General features: G+C 38.4%; 1 protein-coding gene across 1 annotated transcript in view; it reads left to right on the top strand.

Moving 5' to 3' along the window:
- Window positions 1–15120, top strand: part of LOC123240684 (zinc finger protein 2 homolog) — a gene marked incomplete at its 3' end in the record, with an annotated part of 25511 nt that extends 10391 nt beyond the window's left edge. Inside the window, exons 6-8 of the mRNA XM_044668404.1 lie at window positions 13378–13465; window positions 13865–14736; window positions 14905–15120. Of these exons, the coding sequence (XP_044524339.1) occupies window positions 13378–13465; window positions 13865–14736; window positions 14905–15120 (1176 nt within the window). The remainder of the gene's footprint in view (window positions 1–13377; window positions 13466–13864; window positions 14737–14904) is intronic.
- Between the last annotated feature and the right edge of the window lie 2611 nt (window positions 15121–17731).

Genomic DNA, 17731 nt, shown 5'->3' on the forward strand with positions numbered 1-17731 from the left:
TTGGAGTCAATACTGTGTATTGGCTCCAAGGCAGAAGAGTGGTAAGGGTAGGCAATGGGGGTCAAGTGACTTGCCCAGGGTCACACAGCTGGGAAGTGTCTGAGGCCGGATTTGAACCCAGGACCTCCCGTCTCTAGGCCTGACTCTCAATCTACTGAGCTACCCAGCTGCCCCCAAAATGTTAAATTTTAAAAAGATGAACACTCCTTCCTTTCCTCATCATAATTACTCTTCTTTCTGTGTAATAAATATAAAATGACTGAATATATTCTAGTAACAAATGACATTCATCATAAGGCAAAGACAGGATGTTTTGGCTATGGCACATCATACCCAGTGGTTCCCCAAATCCTCAATATAACCTGAGATTATGCTTCTTTACTTAGCTAGAATCAGAGTCTGATCCCATATAACTCTATGGAATCCTCTTTATGCATTCATCTAAATAAAAATATTTCAGCCTTTTAGGAAATGAAGTAGAGAATTCCTTTTTCTTAGTTTTCTCATTAATCACCGGTAATATTTTCCCACTGGAATACACAGTATGTGCCCACTTCTCAGAAACTTTTCAAAAAATGTTCTTATCAGATCAGTTCTGACACCTGTGATAAGAAGGAATTTCAGATCACCTTCTCTCTTCTCCACAGAATCTCCCACCTCACTCAGAGCACTTCCCATCTCCCTGATTCCTGGGGAAAAGCATTTCAGAGTAAGACACTTCTCCAGATTTTACTCTTCACAACATGATACTCAGTTCAGACACAAAGTACCATTGTCAGTATTCCATTGGGCTCTGAATGACTGGTTGCCAGTGCTGGCTCTGATACACTTCAAGGTTAGGAGTTTGAGTAAATGCCTTCTGTGCTTCAGTTTCCTTTAGTGAGTTGATGAGGTTTGTACTAGATGAATTCTGAAAGTTCAGCTCTAACTTTTGTGACTTTTGTTGGTTTAGGGGTCAATAACCTTCAAGGATGTGGCTGTGGACTTCTCCCAGGAGGAGTGGTGCCTGTTGGGCCATTCTCAGAAAGAGCTGTACCTGGAGGTCATGCTGGAGAATGCACAGAATCTACTCTCTGTGGGTAAGGATTATTTCCTCTTTTAAATCTGAATCTGCCAGTAAGGCAGTGTCTCCATTCCAAGCCAAATGTACAAGATTTTGAGCCTTTGTCCATGGTTAAAAAATCAGAAGACCTGATCTCTGCACAGGGTTCTCAACCAAGTCTTTAGATTTTGTGATGGGAAACTAGAACATTTCTTTCTTGCTCCTGAAATTTTTTCTCCTCTGTTTTAGATAGCTTTAGGTGAAAACTTAAACCAGTGTTATACATTTACATTCCTAAAGTAAATCTCAGAAATCATCTAGTCTGCCCTCTAATTAGACCTGAATTTTGCATGCAAAATCTCTGTTTATACCCAGGCAGCTTTTCCTTGAAGGTGAGCATTGAAGGGAACCCTCTACCTGCCAAGGAAGCTTCTTACCCTTTGGGGTGTATCTAGTCTTTAGAAAGGATTTCTTCTTAATTATTAATGTGGGAGTGGGAACCAAGAGGTGGCATAACAGAAACAAAAGCTGGAGTCACCCTGAGAATCTCAAAGCACCCTTAAAATGTGCCTTTAAATAACAAGAGTCATAGAATGAACATGGATAGGAGTAAGGTTTTTCAGCTGAGGAAAACAACTTGAAAGTTAGGCAGAAAGGATCTATTTTGGGGGATAAGAGGGAACTGGAAATAAAACTACACACAGAGGAGTGCAGACAATCCATCCCCCACCTACTCTAGGTTCTGAGCCTGGGCACAAGCCAATTTTGAGGTCCAGAGACCCTTCTCAAACCTATGTTATTAGAGCACCCCTCACCCACCCCTTCAAATACAAAGGCCTGGCACAAGGCTGTAGTGAGGCCCCAGCGTCACTTGGCCAGTTCAAGCCTGTGGTGAAGCCTCTGGCCCCAGGGCAAAGTAGCTCCCAGTTCTCTGAGCCCTGCAAGCCATCAGCAGTCTGTTGAGGAGAGTAAATCAGCAGCTTTCTGAACACCCAAGCCACAGGCCATGATGATACCTAGGAGAGTGATGGGAAACGTTTTGGAACTTTTTAGGGACCCTATGCCAAGCCTCACACAACCTCCAAAATTTGTGCCAGTGCCCGCCCCCTGTCTACATGTAGAGGCATGGCACTGATGTTACATTAGGATATCAATATGTATAATTAGAGGAATACATTGTCATTCCCTTCCTGGAGGTGACAGGGTTCCCAGTGCGATTTCTACACAGTGCATGAGTCATTAAAAGGATAAAGGTCAATGACATAAGCCTTATCAAAGCACTTATACCAGAAGGAGTCTTGATTATCACTTCCACCCTGAATAAGCATCATCTCCATGTGGTGGGCCTGGGGATATTCAGTAAAAGTGAAAGACTGCCACTAGAACCAGCCTTAGGCATTTGGTAGGACTTTGAGGCACTGAGACCACTGGCTAGGGGCCAGGGATTTTCTTGCTTTGTGAGTATTTCTTACATACTCAAGAGTCTGAGAAACTTCTTTAGCTACTGCTTCCCCCAATTGAATTAGAGCAATTTGCCCAGGTAGTTGGGTCTGCATAGTTCAGAACCCAGTAGAAGACCCAGAATGTGAGGAGAGGGATAGTCATGGGGTCAGGGAGTTAAGAGTTAAAGCAACATGTATCAGTAGGAGGGATTAAGGAAACAAAGAGAGAGGAGGAGGGGACAGCTTATTCCAAAGTGTCCTGCAGCTGTTTTGTTCTACTATGAAAGATATTTGAGGTTTTCCACCTGCTCACAGGAATAGGTGTCCCTACCTCCTCTTCTACCACCTATTTCTGGGAGGAAAGAGGGTTTAATGGGAGGGACATGAGTCTATATATTCTGCCCTTTCAGTTTTACAGTGGTGGGGGTGGATAGGATGGCCTTATGGAGACCCTCCCATCAAGGTGTTATCTGGTTTGATTCCTCTTTTTGGGCTGGGTGTGTGATTTCCTCTCCATCCTCCTTTGAAGGATTGTGGAAGATCTGATTAGCATATTCCCATAGGGCTTGGTTAATGGGGCTCAGCCCTAGATTTGCCCAGAGAATTATTTTAGTTATGGTCAGTACAATCAGGAGGATGTGGACTTGAATCACTTCTTTGCTTACAAAAGGAGGACTTTGGGGGGGGGGGGGTTGGATTGAAGGGGCATGGCCAAGCTTGGGGCTGAGCCTGCTTGAGTCCATGGAGAGACCTCTATATGCCATCTTTGCCACCCATGACATAGGTTCTCTATTACGGATCTCGGAAGTCATCAAACTTGTAGAAAACCAGAACTACGGCTAAGAGGATTAGCAAGGAAAAACTGACAGAGCCAACTTTGAGATAGAAGTCAAAGTAGAAAAGAAAAGTCTAAGAAAATGAGCAAACAGCAAAAGAAACATCTAGGCATAGAAAATGTCTAAGGAGACAAAAAAAAGAGCAAGGCACAGATTCACGTAGGGATTGGGATAGAAAAGTAGCCTAATACAGAAATTCAAATGATAATGGGAATGGTTCTCAGGAGCTAGAAGAGTTCAAAAAGGAATTCAAAAATTAGAGAGGAGTAGAAGAAAAATGGGGAAAACAAATAAAAGTAATACAAAAGGAAAATAACAGCTGAAAAAAGCAAAATTGTTCAAGTGGCAAAAGAAGCAGAAAAATTCAGTGAAGAAAAGAGTTCAATAAAAAGTAGAGTTGACCGACTAAAAAAAGAGGTTGAAAAATCCAGTGTAGAAAAGAGTTTCAGGAAAAGTAAATGGACCAAATGGAAAAGGACAATCAAAAGATCATGGAAGAAAATCATTCTTTTAAAATTAGAATAGGGTTTGGGGAGAGAGAAATGCCTGCTGGGTAGCTCACTAGATTGAGAGCCAGGCCTAGAGATGGGAGATCCTAGGTTTAAATTGGGTCTCACGTAATTCCTAGCTGTGTGACATGGGCAAGTCACTTAATCTGCATTGTTTAGGCCAGTGATTGTGAACATATGCCACATGTGCCAAAGATGGTACACTGAGTACTCCCTGTGGGCTCATGGTCGCTCTCCTCGTCCCCCTTCCCCTCCCCACAGTTGGTTACTAGAAAAACAGAGTGACTCAGGAGGACTTGCTCCCTTCCCCCTCTCCACTATGCCTGATGACAGCTTTTCACATCTCCCTCCCTTCCCTCTGCCCAGCAGCCCAATGGGAGCTCACAAGAGAGTGAGGTGTGCAGCTAGCCTCCTCCTCTATACTTGTTGAGGACATTCCTTACTTTACCCACCCAGAAGCCCAATGGGAGCACTTTTTTCTTCCTCTGAGTGGAGTAAGGTGGTGTGGTGGGGTGTAACTGACAGTCAATGGTAGGGAAGGGCACGGCACGCAGTCCCTAGGGCATGATGGGCATGGCATTTGGTCTGGGGGGATGAGGTGGGAGCACTGCCCAGCATTCCATCTGTAAAAGGTTCACTGTCACTGGCCTAGCCAAATTTTTTATTCTAAACCAGAAGATAAGAGTTTTAAGTGAAATAAATCTATAAGATAAGAGAAAATTAGAACTGGTTATATAGAAACTAATGATTTCATGAGACAATAAAATAAAATCAAAGAATTTAAAAATAGAAGAAAATATGAAATATCTCTCTGAAAAAACAATTGATCTGAAAAATCGATCCCAGAGATTTACTAACCCCCTCCCAAAAAAAGTCTTAATTTCATGTTAGAAGAAATTATATAAGAAAACTGCCTTGATATTCTTGAGTCAGAGATTAAAAGAGAAATTGAAAGAATCCACAGATTACCTTCTACAATAATCTCCCAAATGACATCTCCCAGGAATATTATAGACAACCCCCAGGTGAATGGAAAAGTCCTGCATTAAGCCTAAAAAGAATAATTAAAATATAATGGAGCCCCAATGTTGTAAGAGGGAGAATTTAGGTATTTTATAGATATATGTTTAAAGTGTGGCCGCCAGGAATCAACAATTCAGGTTGATTCCGTAATTAAATCAGACCCAAGTCAGCATCGGGTTAGGGTAGTTTGTTATTAGGAAGGTAAAGGTAAGGAAATAAAGAGAAAGGGAGAGGCTAGTCCAGGCCTGCAGAGGCCTGGACAGAGAGAAAAGATTAAAAGGCTAAATAAATTAGGCTGCAAGCCACAAGCCTTAGCAACCAGATAGGCTAGTGCCTATCTAAGGCAGAGTTTTGGAAGCGGCCCAAGTAGGCCAAGGAAGTCAGCCTAACTTACACATGTGACCATGCTGAGTAGAAGCTGCCTGAGGTCTCAAGGGAGGTCCTTCAGCACCAAGTTCAAAGTGGGAACTGCCTCCACAGGAAGTAACCAACATACTTAAAGAGATAGTGTCTTTCGTCACTTCCCATGGGTCCACCTCTAATTCAAGTGGACAAATGGCAGTCTCTACACTGATTTTGGACTGCCCAAAGGGCAGTCCCTTGTTCTTGATTTGTTACTTATTGTCACATGTGGGCAACTCGTCTCCCCTCCCCACTAAGGGAGGTGGGAATGACCTCATCTCAGGTAGGTAGAGTTTTGACTGTAGAATGGACCAGAGCTAATTCTATTTACACAATCCCCCCTGATGATCATTGGGTGCCTAGACACCCCAAGTGATCATTTTACATAATCATCTTATACCCACAAAGGTCTTCTAACTACAATAGTTAGAAATCAGAGGGAAATGGAAAAAAGAGAAAGCAAAACCAATGTTTTTTTTTTAAACCCTAATCTTTTATATATATCCTTCTATATTAATTTTTTTGTTATAGGGCTAGGCAATGGAGGTTAAGTGACTTGCCCAGGGTCACACAGCTGGGAAGTGTCTGAGGCCGGATTTGAACCTAGGACCTCCTGTCTCTAGGCCTGGCTCTCAATCCACTGAGCCATCCAGCTGCCCCAAAACCAATGTTTTGCTAAGACCATTGACAAGAAACCAATTGGGGGCAGTCCCCTATTGGCATAACATGTACAATTAAAGTAGCTGTTCAAAACCCATCAGTCCATTCATTTATACCCAAAGTTCATTCTGGATCGCTCGATGCAACAAACCCCATCAGTTCAATCAATTGCAACCCAAAGTTCGTTCTGGATCTCTTGATTAAATGTGGATTCTTCAGGCATCTCTCTGCAAACAGTTCATTCTCTGGATTAAGGAATTAGCAAGTTTCTTTCCCTGAGAATCTTTCTCAAACAAAAATTAAATCTTGGAAATAATAAAAATACAATTAAAATCTTGGATTTTATAAAAATACAATGTGGATTATTCAGGATCTGGCAGTTTCTACATTAAGGAATCAGAATGCTTGTAATATGATATTCTAGAAGCTTTGCAAACTAGGTTTACAACCATGAATCAACCACCCATCCAGATTAACTATATTCTTCCAGGGTAGAAAATGGTTATTTAATAAGATAAGAGATATTCAAACATTCCTGATTAAAAGACCAGAACAAAACAAAAAAGTTGATGTCCAAATACAAAATTCAAGAGAAACATAAAAAGGTAAATAAGAAAGAGAAAATTTATAGGACTCAGTGACTTTGAATTATTTATACACCTAGTACAAAGATGATATTTGTAAATCTTAAAATTGTTATCCTTATCATAGAAGTTAGAAGTATACAGAGACAGAGATTTGATACTAAACTGATTAGATAGTTATACAAAAAAACAATCTAGGGGAGAAAAAGGATAGCATTGAGAGAAAAAGGAAGATAGAGATAAAATGGTGTGAATTATATCAAACAGAGAGGTATGGGAAGAAAAACTATTCCAGTGGAGGGGAGGAGGAGTGTGGAGATAGCCAATCAGGAAAACTTATTCTCATTAGAATCTGCTCAGGGAGGGAATAACAGGCTATAGAGATCCTGCTCTATAACCAGAGACTTATCTGAGTGGCCTAGGTTGGTTGTCGGAGGTAAAGAACAAAACAGATTGGAAGCACGGCTTGTTAGCTCAAAGTGCTCCGAGGTACAATGGAGTCACCAGTTTATTATATAGAAAGTTAAAGATCTCCTTCCCCCAAAAGCCCAAGAAAGTTTCCCACAATTACAGAGAGCAGTATTTTTACTATAGTAAAAACAAAAGCTTTAGAAGCTTCCAGGTGTAGATAAATACCTATGCTAAACTATCAGCTATATGTGTTATCATTAAGTGAAGTCTGGGACATTTTGTTAGGCCGGAAAGCCCCTGAATTTCTCAGCTTTGATGGTGTTAAACAATATTTTTGAGCCTCATTATTTTACTTTAATTCTGGGCAAAATGCCCCTGCTGAGGGTTCGACCTTGGCTGTACCAGGCAGCTGCATTCTTGGCCAAAGGGAAACTGTGTTAACCCTCTTCCTGCTGGGTTACTAAGAACCCAAAGCTTTTTCAATAAGACTATATTGCTTTTTAAAGAAAGGTGTGAATTATGAAAGGAATCAAAAGAGGAATCTCAGATTTTTATCTTAGATATCCTATTCCAGTCTTGAACCTGAGAAAGGTCAGTACACAGCTCTGCTGGTCTGTATTGATCTTTTGATGGGGTCCAGATAAAAATATCTATTTGAGATTCTAATTTCTCTTAATGGCTTCCTACAACAGGCAGACTCATCAGGGAATAGAATCTTATCTTATTCTATAGAGAAATAGAAGGAGAATAAGATAAGTGGTGAAGGAAGGGGAATACTATCTGGGAGGTGGAACAGGGGGATTAATTAAAAGACCCTATAGAAAAGTTGGAGGAATATAAGAAGGATGGTGGTGGAAAGGGAAAATTTAAGGAAGGGGAAGTGTGGGGAGTGATTCAAAGTGAAATGTGTGGAGGGACAGTGAAAGGAGAAATGCAGGATTAAAAGAGGAAAACAAAATGAAGGGTATAAAGGGATGGTAATCATAACTGTAAATGGAATAAACATAGCCATAAAACAGAAGCAGATAGCAGAATTGCTTAAAAGCCTGAAGTCTATAATATGTTGTTTATTAGAAACACATTTGACATACACAAGTAGATATAAACAGAGTAAAGTAGGGATAGAGCAGAATCTATTGGGCTTCAACTAAAATAAGAAAAGCAAGTATAGCATTTATGATCTTGTACAAAGCTAAAGCAAAAAATAGATCTGGTTAAAAGAGATAGATAAGGATGGTAATTACATCTTGACAAAAGATAGTATAGACAATGAGGCAATATTGGTACTTAACATATATACACCAAATAGTGTAGCCTCCAGATTTTTCAAATAGAAAGTACAGGAAAATAAGGAGAAAATTGGCAGTAAAATTAACTGGTGAGAGATGTCAACCTTCCCCAATCAGAACTAGATTAATCTAACCAAAAAATAAACTAGGAAGGAGTAAAGGAAGTAAATGAAATTTTTAAAAAGTTACATTTAATAGCTATCTTGTGAAAACTGAATGGAGTAAAAAAAGAATATGTTTTCCTTTAGCAGCACATGGAACATAAGAAAAATTAACCATGTTCTAGGCCATAAAAACTTCAAAATGAAATACAAAAAAGCAGAAATAATAAATGAGACCTTTCCAGATGATGAACGTATAATAATAAGAGTTCATGGAAAGACAAATTAAATTTTTTTTTAAACTGAACAATCTAAATTTTTTAAAATGAGTGGATCAACAAACAAATTATGGAAACAGTCAATGATTTCATAAAAGGAATTATAGTGAGGAGACAACATATCAAAAGTTATGGGATATAGCCAAAGTAGTACTTGAGGGGGAAGTTTTATATCCCGAATGCTTATATCAGTTAAATAGAGGGGAAATAAAAGATGAATAAATTGGGAATACAAGTAAAAAAACCTAGAAAAAGAACAAATTAAAAATCTCCAAGTAAAGAATAAATTGGAAATCCACAAAAAAACAAAAAAAAAACAAAGGGGAAATTAATAAAACTGGAAGAGAAGTATTGGACAAGTCTAGAATTTTGTTTCCTGAAAAAAAGCAAACAAATAAAATAGATAGAACATTGGTTAATTTGATTTAAGGAAGGAAAGAAGAGAATCAAATTGCCAGTATCAAAATTGAAATGTTGAATTTGCTTCCAATGATGAAAAAAGTAAAGCATTAATACCTGTTACTGATAATAAATCTTTCAATCTAAGTGAAATGGGTAAATATTTACAAAAATATAAATTGCTCTGATTAACAAAAGAGAAAATAGAAAACTTGAGTATCATCTAAGAAAAAGGAATTGAGGAAGCCATCAACAAAGTCCCTAAGAAAAAATCCCCAGACTCAAATGGATTCACAAGTGAATTCTATCCAACATTTAATGAACTATTAATTCTAGTACTATTTAAAGTACTTGGCAAAATAAGCAAAGGAATCCTACTAAATTCTTTCTATGAAGCATATATGATACTGATTGCTAAGCCAGAAAGAACACAACAGGCAAATTTCCTTACTAAATACTGATGCAAAAATCTTATATAAAATCCTAGTAAAGAGACTAAGGCTGTACATCATAAGGTTTATTCACTGTGACCAGGTGGGATTTATACCAGGGATGTAAGGCTGGTTTAAAACCTATCAGCATATTTGACCGTATCAATAATCAGTCTAACAGGGGGCAGCTGGGTAGCTCAGTGGATTGAGAGCCAGGCCTAGAGACAGGAGGTCCTAGGTTCAAATTCGGCCTCAGACACTTCCCAGCTGTGTGACCCTGGGCAAGTCACTTGACCCCCATTGCCTACCCTTACCAATCTTCCACCTATAAGTCAATATACAGAAGTTAAGGGTTTAAAATAAAAAAAAAACTATAAAAATAAAAAATAATCAATCTAACAGAAACCACGTGATTATCTCAGTAGATGGAGGAAAGACCTTCAACCATATACAATACCTATTCCTCTTAAAAACACTAGAAAGCAAAGCAATAAAGGAGCTATTCTTTAACATAATAATTAGCATCTAAAACCATTAGCAAATATCGTCTGCAGTGGGGATCAGTTTGAAGCCTTCCCATTTAGATCAAGATTGAAGGAAAGTGTACATTATCACTTCTATTGTACTAGAAATGTTAGTTTTAGCAAGGAGAGAAGAAAAAGAAATTGAAGAAGTTCAAGTAAACAGTGAGGAAACTAAACTATCACTCTTTGCAGATGATAGGATGCTTTTCTTAGATAATACTAGACAACTAAAAAATTAGTTGAAATTAGTACTAACTTCAGCAAAGTTACAGGAGGCCCACATAAGTCATCAGCATTTCTATATATTTCCAACAAAGATCAGCAGCAAGAGTTACAAAGAGAAATGCCATTTAAAATAACTCAAGATATGATACAAAATATTTGGAAATATATTTGCCAAGGCAAACGCAGGAATTATGTGAATACATTACAAAATACTTTTCACACAAATTAACTCAGATATAAACAGTTAGAAAAACATTAATTGCTCATGTGTATGCCAAGCTATGATAATAAAAATAATAATTCTATGTAAATTAATTTACTTATTCCGTGCCATACCAATGAAACTACCAGAAAATTATTTCATAGAACTAGAAAAAATAACTACAGAATTTCTCTGGGAGAAGGAAAGATCAAGAATATCAAGGGAATTAATGAAAAGGATAGTGGCCTAGTAGTACCAGATCAAAAACTATACTGTAAAACAGTAATCATCAAAACAATTTAGTACTAATTAAGCAATAGAAGGGTGGATCAATGGAATAGATTAGGGGTAAATGACTTCAGCAATCTATTGTTTGGTAAACTCAAAGATCCCAGCTTTGGGGATATGATCTCACTATCTGACAAAAACTGCTGTGAAAATTGGAAACAGCATGGCAAAAATTAGGTATAGACCAATAGATCACATCCTATATCAAGAGAGGTTAATATGGGTCCATAATTTAGATATAAAGTGTGATATAAATAAATTCAGGGAACATAGAATTGTTTACATGTCAGAGCTATGGAGAGTGGGAGACTTTGTGACCAAAGAGGAGATAGAGAACATTACTAATGTAAAATGTATACTTTTGACTATATTAACTGTAAATTTTTTTGTATAAAATAGAACCAAAGTAACCAAGATTAGAAGAGAAATAAACTGGGGAAAATTGTTTTATAACAGATTTCTCTGATCTCATTTCTCAAATATATAAAGAACTAAGTCATATTTATAAGAATCCAAGTCATTCCCAAGTTGACAAATGGTGAAAGGTTATGAATAAGGAATTTTCAGATGCAGAAATCAAAGGCTCTCAATAATCATATGAAAAATTGTTCTAAATTCCTTTAGATTGGTGACTAGCTCTGTACCCCAAAGAAATCAGGAAAAAAAAAGAGGAAAGAATTTTGCTGGAAAATATTTCTGACTGCTCTTTTGGTGGTAGCAAAGAATTGGAAATTGAAGGGATGTCTATCAGTTGACAAATGGCTGAACAAATTGTGGTATGTTATGGTGATAGAATACTATTATGCTGACACCCAACTCCTCATCTCTCTAAGGCTCTATTGAATTTGTTTTTCTGACTCCCAAGTTCTGATCTATTACCCCATCACTACCAAGTGTCTTTAATTTTTAGATAATGGAGGTAGTAGAATGTACCTATCCTTCTATTACAAGAGTTAAATAAAGATGGAATTTTCTGATTGAAAATGGTTTCCATGATCTCTGTCTTCTGCAAATGTCCCAACAGTAATCATCCCAACAACCATTGCTTCCATGCCCCCTTTCTGTTAAGAGAACCATATTTTTTATTTTTCTCTCTTGATCCCTTCCTTCTTTCTTATGCCCAGGGCTTCCAGTTCCTAGAGAAAATTTTATCTTCTGTTTTCTGCAAGGGGAATCACCATGGCTGCTAGAGCAAAAAAGCCTAAGGAGCTCCTCTCCAGGTGAGTGAAGTAAAAGCAAATATATAAGGGCTGTAAGAGGGAGATTTTAGGTATTTATAGATATGTATTTAAAATGTGGTCGCCAGGAATCATCAGATTGATTCCATAATTAAAATAGACCCAAGTCAGGATCGGGTTTAAGGTAGTTTATTTACAATTAGGAAGGTAAAAGGTAGGTAAATAGAGAGAGGGAGAGGCCAGTCCAGGCCTGGACGGAGAGAAAGGGTTAAAAGACTAATTAAACTAGATTACAAGCCACAAGACCTTAGAAATCAGAGAGGCTATAAGCCTACTTAAGGCAGAGTTTGGAAACGCCAAGGTAGGCCAAGGAAGTCAGCCTAACTTACCCATGTGACAATTCAGAGTAGAAGCATTCTGAGGTCTCAGCCGAACACCTTCAACCCCAAGTCCAAAGCCAGAACTCCTCTCATCAGCTTGTAACCCACATATTTAAAGAGATAGTGTCTCTCATCATTTCCTGTGGGCCCACCTCTAATTCAAGTGGACCAGTGGTAGCCTCTACACTTGTTCTTGATTTGATACTTATTGTCACATGTGATTAAATTTCACGTGTGATTAAATTATCTCCCCTCCCTGCTGAGGGAGGTGGGGATGATATAATCTAGATGCCTAGGGTAAGTAGATTTTTGACTGTGAGTGGGCTAGAGTTAATTCCATTTACACAGGGCTATTATCCCAAAAGACTTTTATCTGTGTAGTGAAGGGAGTGCTAAACATGGGCCTGGCAGACCAACACTGATTCACACTGTTCATTTCCTGCGAGATGGAGTATGAGATATATATAGTAGATCATAAAATAAGATGACTATTTAGTATATCTGCATTAAATGGCATAATATTTTTGCATCTGTAGAGAAAAGAAGAAAACATGTATTCCTCTTTGAAAATTACTGCGTGAGAGTTAAAGAGTGAAGTAGTTTCTCTGCTTAGCATAAAAAATATACCAAGAATGACCATGTTATAGAATGATCCAGTACCAAGAATGATCTAAAATGATGAGAACAGAGTATTTGGAAGATAACATTACCTGAGAATCACACAATTATAATAATAATTGGCGAGTGACTTTTTTAGGAAAGATAGAAAGGGCAATGGAGAAAGACTGTCCAGTCCTGTGGACAAAGCATGCTCAGATACAGGATTTGAATTGTAGTCTAGCTGTAGGGAGTTTGGTCAGGTCATTCCTCCATTCTAAACTCATGACCTTAGTTGTGAAGTATGATGAGAATCTTGGGCCTACCTGAGTCACAGGTCTATTGTGAGGTTTTATTGTTATTGTTTGTGAAAGTATTTCTAAAATCATCCATCTAGCAGATATGATCAAATGGCGTATCCAAAGACTAGTTTGCTTCTTTTTGTTTGAAAACTCCTTTTTGTTGGGAAAATACATTAAAAATTAGTTTACTTTCTGCTATCAGAGAAACCAACTTACATTTCTTTTCTGTGTGTCTTTCCTTCTGTGTTTATATCATTTTTTGCTTTGTTCAGAGGCAGAGACTAATTTTGAAGTGAAGGAGATGTCTACAAAGCTGAGCGTTTTGGTGGAAGGATCTGGCCCACAAAGATGCATGAATGAGGGTCTCTCTGACTTCATTTTGAGAGAAATCTGTGACTCTAATATTAAGGGAAATAAAAATCTAAAGAGTAACAGTGAATTTGATGAAACTGCAGAGAAATTCAGCCAATATTTAATCCTAAATCAGCATATGAAATTGAGCTCAGTAAATGACTGTTCTCAGGATAGTGAATACAGCAAATGCTTTCCTTCAGAACTAGAACTTATTCAGTTGGCTCAGAAACCCCCTGAAATGCCTTTGTATCAAGATAACTTAGGGGGAATGGCCTTTGACTGGAGTTTAGATGTCATTAGACATCCAAATAGTAAACTTATAGAGATGGTTTCTGTGAGTAGTAAAGGTGAGAGACCTTTCAGTCAGAACTTTGAGTTTGCTGCACAGCAAATAATCCACTGTGGAGAGAAACCATATGAATGTAAACAGTGTGGAAAGGCGTTTGCAAAGAGGGACCATCTTACTGCACATCAGAGAATCCACACAGGAGAGAAACCTTATGAATGTAAAGAATGTGGAAAAGCTTTCACACAGAGTTATGGTCTTGCTGTACATCAGAGAATCCACACTGGAGAGAAACCTTATGAATGTAAACAGTGTGGAAAGACTTTCACACAGAGGGGCAATCTTGCCGCACATCAGAGAATTCACACAGGAGAGAAACCTTATGAATGTAAATACTGTGGAAAGGCTTTCACACTGAGGAGCCATCTTGCTAAACATCAGACAATCCACACAGGAGAGAAAGCTTATGAATGTAAACACTGTGGAAAAGCTTTTGCAAAGAGGGACCATCTTGCTGCACATCAGAGAATCCATACTGGAGAGAAACCTTATGAATGCAAACAGTGTGGAAAGGCTTTCACGGAGAGGGGCCATCTTGCTGTACATCAGAGGATCCACACAGGAGAGAAACCTTATGAATGCAAACAGTGTGGAAAGGCTTTCACAGAGAGGGGCTCTCTTGCCAAACATCAGAGAATCCACACTGGAGAGAAACCTTATGAATGTAAAGAATGTGGAAAGGCTTTCTCACAGAGAGGTTCTCTTGCTGGTCATCAGAGAATCCACACAGGAGAGAAACCTTATGAATGTAAACAGTGTGGAAAAGCTTTCACACAGAAGGACAGTCTCACTGCACATCAGAGAATCCACACAGGAGAGAAACCTTATGAATGTAAACAATGTGGAAAGGCTTTTACAGAGAGGGGATCTCTTACTGCGCATCAGAGAATCCACACTGGAGAGAAACCTTATGAATGTAAACAGTGTGGAAAGGCTTTCACAGGGAGGGGCTCTCATGCTGCACATCAGATAATCCATACTAGAGAAAAAGCTTATGAATGTAAATATTGTGGAAAGGCTTTCAGTCGGAAGGGCCGTCTTGTTGCACATCAGAGAATTCACACTGAAGAGAAACCTTATGAATGCAAACAGTGTGGAAAGGCTTTCACAGAGAGGGGCCATCTTGTTGCACATCAGAGAATCCACACTGGAGAGAGACCCTATGAATGTAAACACTGTGGAAAGGCTTTCACACTCAGGGGATCTCTTGCCAGACATCAGAGAATCCACACTGGAGAAAGACCTTATGAATGTAAACACTGTGGGAAGACTTTCACACAGAAGGGCAATCTTGATGCACATCAGAGAATCCACACTGGAGAGAGACCTTATGAATGTAAACAGTGTGGAAAGACTTTCAGATGCAGCTCCAGTCTTAGGAAACATCAGAGAATCCACACAGGAGAGAAACCTTTTGAATGTAAACAGTGTGGAAAGACTTTCACACAGAGGGGCAATCTTGCTGCACATCAGAGAATCCACTCTGGAGAGTAACCTTATGAGTGTAACACTGTGGAAAGGCTTTTGCACCGAGTGGCCATCTTGCTAAGTATCAATGTGTCGACATTAGAGAAAAACTTCATGAGTGTAATCAATTTGGATAGATTTTCCCATAAAACCTCACAGTAGCTTCATGTCAGAACATCTTCACTGGAGAAAAACCTCATGAGTGAGGCTGGACTTATACTTGCCACTTTTAGATTATTTAACATAAGAGAATCCTTACTAGAGAAAAACTTTAGGGATGTGATATAATGTGGTAAGGCCTTCAGGCAACAATCCTCTTTTATTCCCAACACAAGAATTCCTTTTGGATAGAAATCTTATTACTGTCATGAACAAAGAAAGACATTGAAATGAAAAGTCCAGAACTTGTTCAATATGAGAAGTGTCTTCTGAACAGACTAGTTTCAGATGGACTCCCTGTAGGAAGTATTTCAGCCAGAGATAATTTCTTACTTCATATCAGAGAATTCATAGTGCAGAAAAACCTCACAAATGTGTTCAAGTTGTATGTGTTTTCCTCAGGAGGAGGGTGATAACTATCATTTAGAGAAATGTAAATTGTAAGAAGCCTGAGGGACCACCCCACATATATTAGATTGGCTATTGTGACAGAAAAGGAAAGTGACAAAAGTTGAAGGAGATTTGGGAAAACTGAGATACTAATGATCTATCCAGTTGAGTTGTGAACTGATCCATCCCTTCTGGAGAGAGCCATTTGGAACTGTGTTCAAAGGCCATTAAAAAAACAAAAAGGAGAAGGACCTATATGTATTTATAAAAAAGAAACCCACAAAGCATTTCTTTTGGGAGTTACGAAAGAATTGGAAAGTAGGAGGAAACTCATCAATTGGTAACTGGTAATGGAATGCTATTGTTTTATAAATTAATGAAGAGGAGGAGCTCAGAAAAACCTGGAAAGACCTGAGAACTGATGCAGATTGAATTTAGTAAAACCAGAAGAACACTGCACATTGTGACAGCAATATTTATGCAGAAGTACTGTGAATTGAGCTGTTGTCAATAATACAGTGATCCAAAACAATCCCAAAGGACTCATAAAAAGTTTTATCTGTTTTCAGAGAAAGAACTGATGGAGTCTGAATCCAGACCAAAGAAAAAATTTTTGACTTTTAAAGTTTTTGTTTTGTTTGTTTGAGTTTAGTTCCAAGAAGGATCAATATGGAAAAATGTTTTATACAGTTGCACATGCAAAATCTATATAAGATTGTTTAACGTCTCTGGTGTTGGGGAGGAAAATCCAAGACTCAAAATGTTTTTTAAATGTTGGATATTGTTTTTACACATAATTGCCAAAAAATAAAATATGAAATGATAGAGAAGAATTGTATGATCAGTAGTAACCAACCTTTCTGCAATGAAGGGGTATACAGGGAGTGATTAAAGGAAAGACTTCATCTTGAGCTCATACTTAACTATTCACTGGACACATCATGTTGGAGATGGTTCATTATCTCCAATTCACTAGGAAAGACATTTTGCTGTAGCATGGACTTCATAGACTGTACCACAGAAGAGCCCTCATTAAACACCCCAAATTTCATACTGTGCAAAAAATATAATAATAAGGACTTTTTCTCTGAAATCCTAATGCTTGTCATTCTTCCTCACTATTTGTTGGTATTCATCTATTACAGCTTTTTTAGCCATTCCTAATTTGGTAGTCAACTTGTTTCATGTTTTTTGTTGGCACACATTGAAGAGGATTACCTCAGAAAATGAGTCCAGACACCCAGAAGTTCAAATTAGTGGAAGTAAAAATTATTTATTAATCTGTTGATTAATAAATATACCTAGCTGGCCAGGGCAAGGCTGCCCCAAACTGAAATTAAAATACAGTTTTTATAGGGTTCAAGATACAAAGAGAATAATGTTCATTACATAGCCTTAAAGCAAACTTTTTATCATTTGGACGTTAGTAGCATTGGGCTTTCCACTGTAACTCTTATCCTGGACTGTGAGACAGCTGTAGGGAGTTATTTTCTCGTGTGAATGTTATTTTTGAGCTGTCTGGCCTTCACAGGAAGGCTCTTTCTTGATTTCTACTTTTCCCAGGGGAAAACAGGTTTTCTGGACAATGATTTAGTTTACCTCACTTCAATCCCTCTTTTTCTTGTGCGAGTCAAACCCTTGACTCAATTTTGGTGGTCATGGGACGGTAGTAAGGCTGCATCCTGTATCACCCAGAATGGGTTGGCATAGAAACAATAGGCTTCTCCCAGTGCTGCACCCAAAGCCCCATTCTATTTTGAAGTACCATGTTAGCCAAGGAGGACAATGATTGTTTTTAAGAAATTAATAGAGGTTTCTAACTCATTGAGGCTTGATCAGTTTGCTGTGAGAGTGGAAATATTGACTGCATTGAGCCCGGGCAGTAGTGCATAGGGCTGCACTACTTCTACCC

Source organism: Gracilinanus agilis, chromosome 3 (genome assembly GCF_016433145.1).
Source record: "Gracilinanus agilis isolate LMUSP501 chromosome 3, AgileGrace, whole genome shotgun sequence".
Taxonomy (NCBI): domain Eukaryota; kingdom Metazoa; phylum Chordata; class Mammalia; order Didelphimorphia; family Didelphidae; genus Gracilinanus; species Gracilinanus agilis.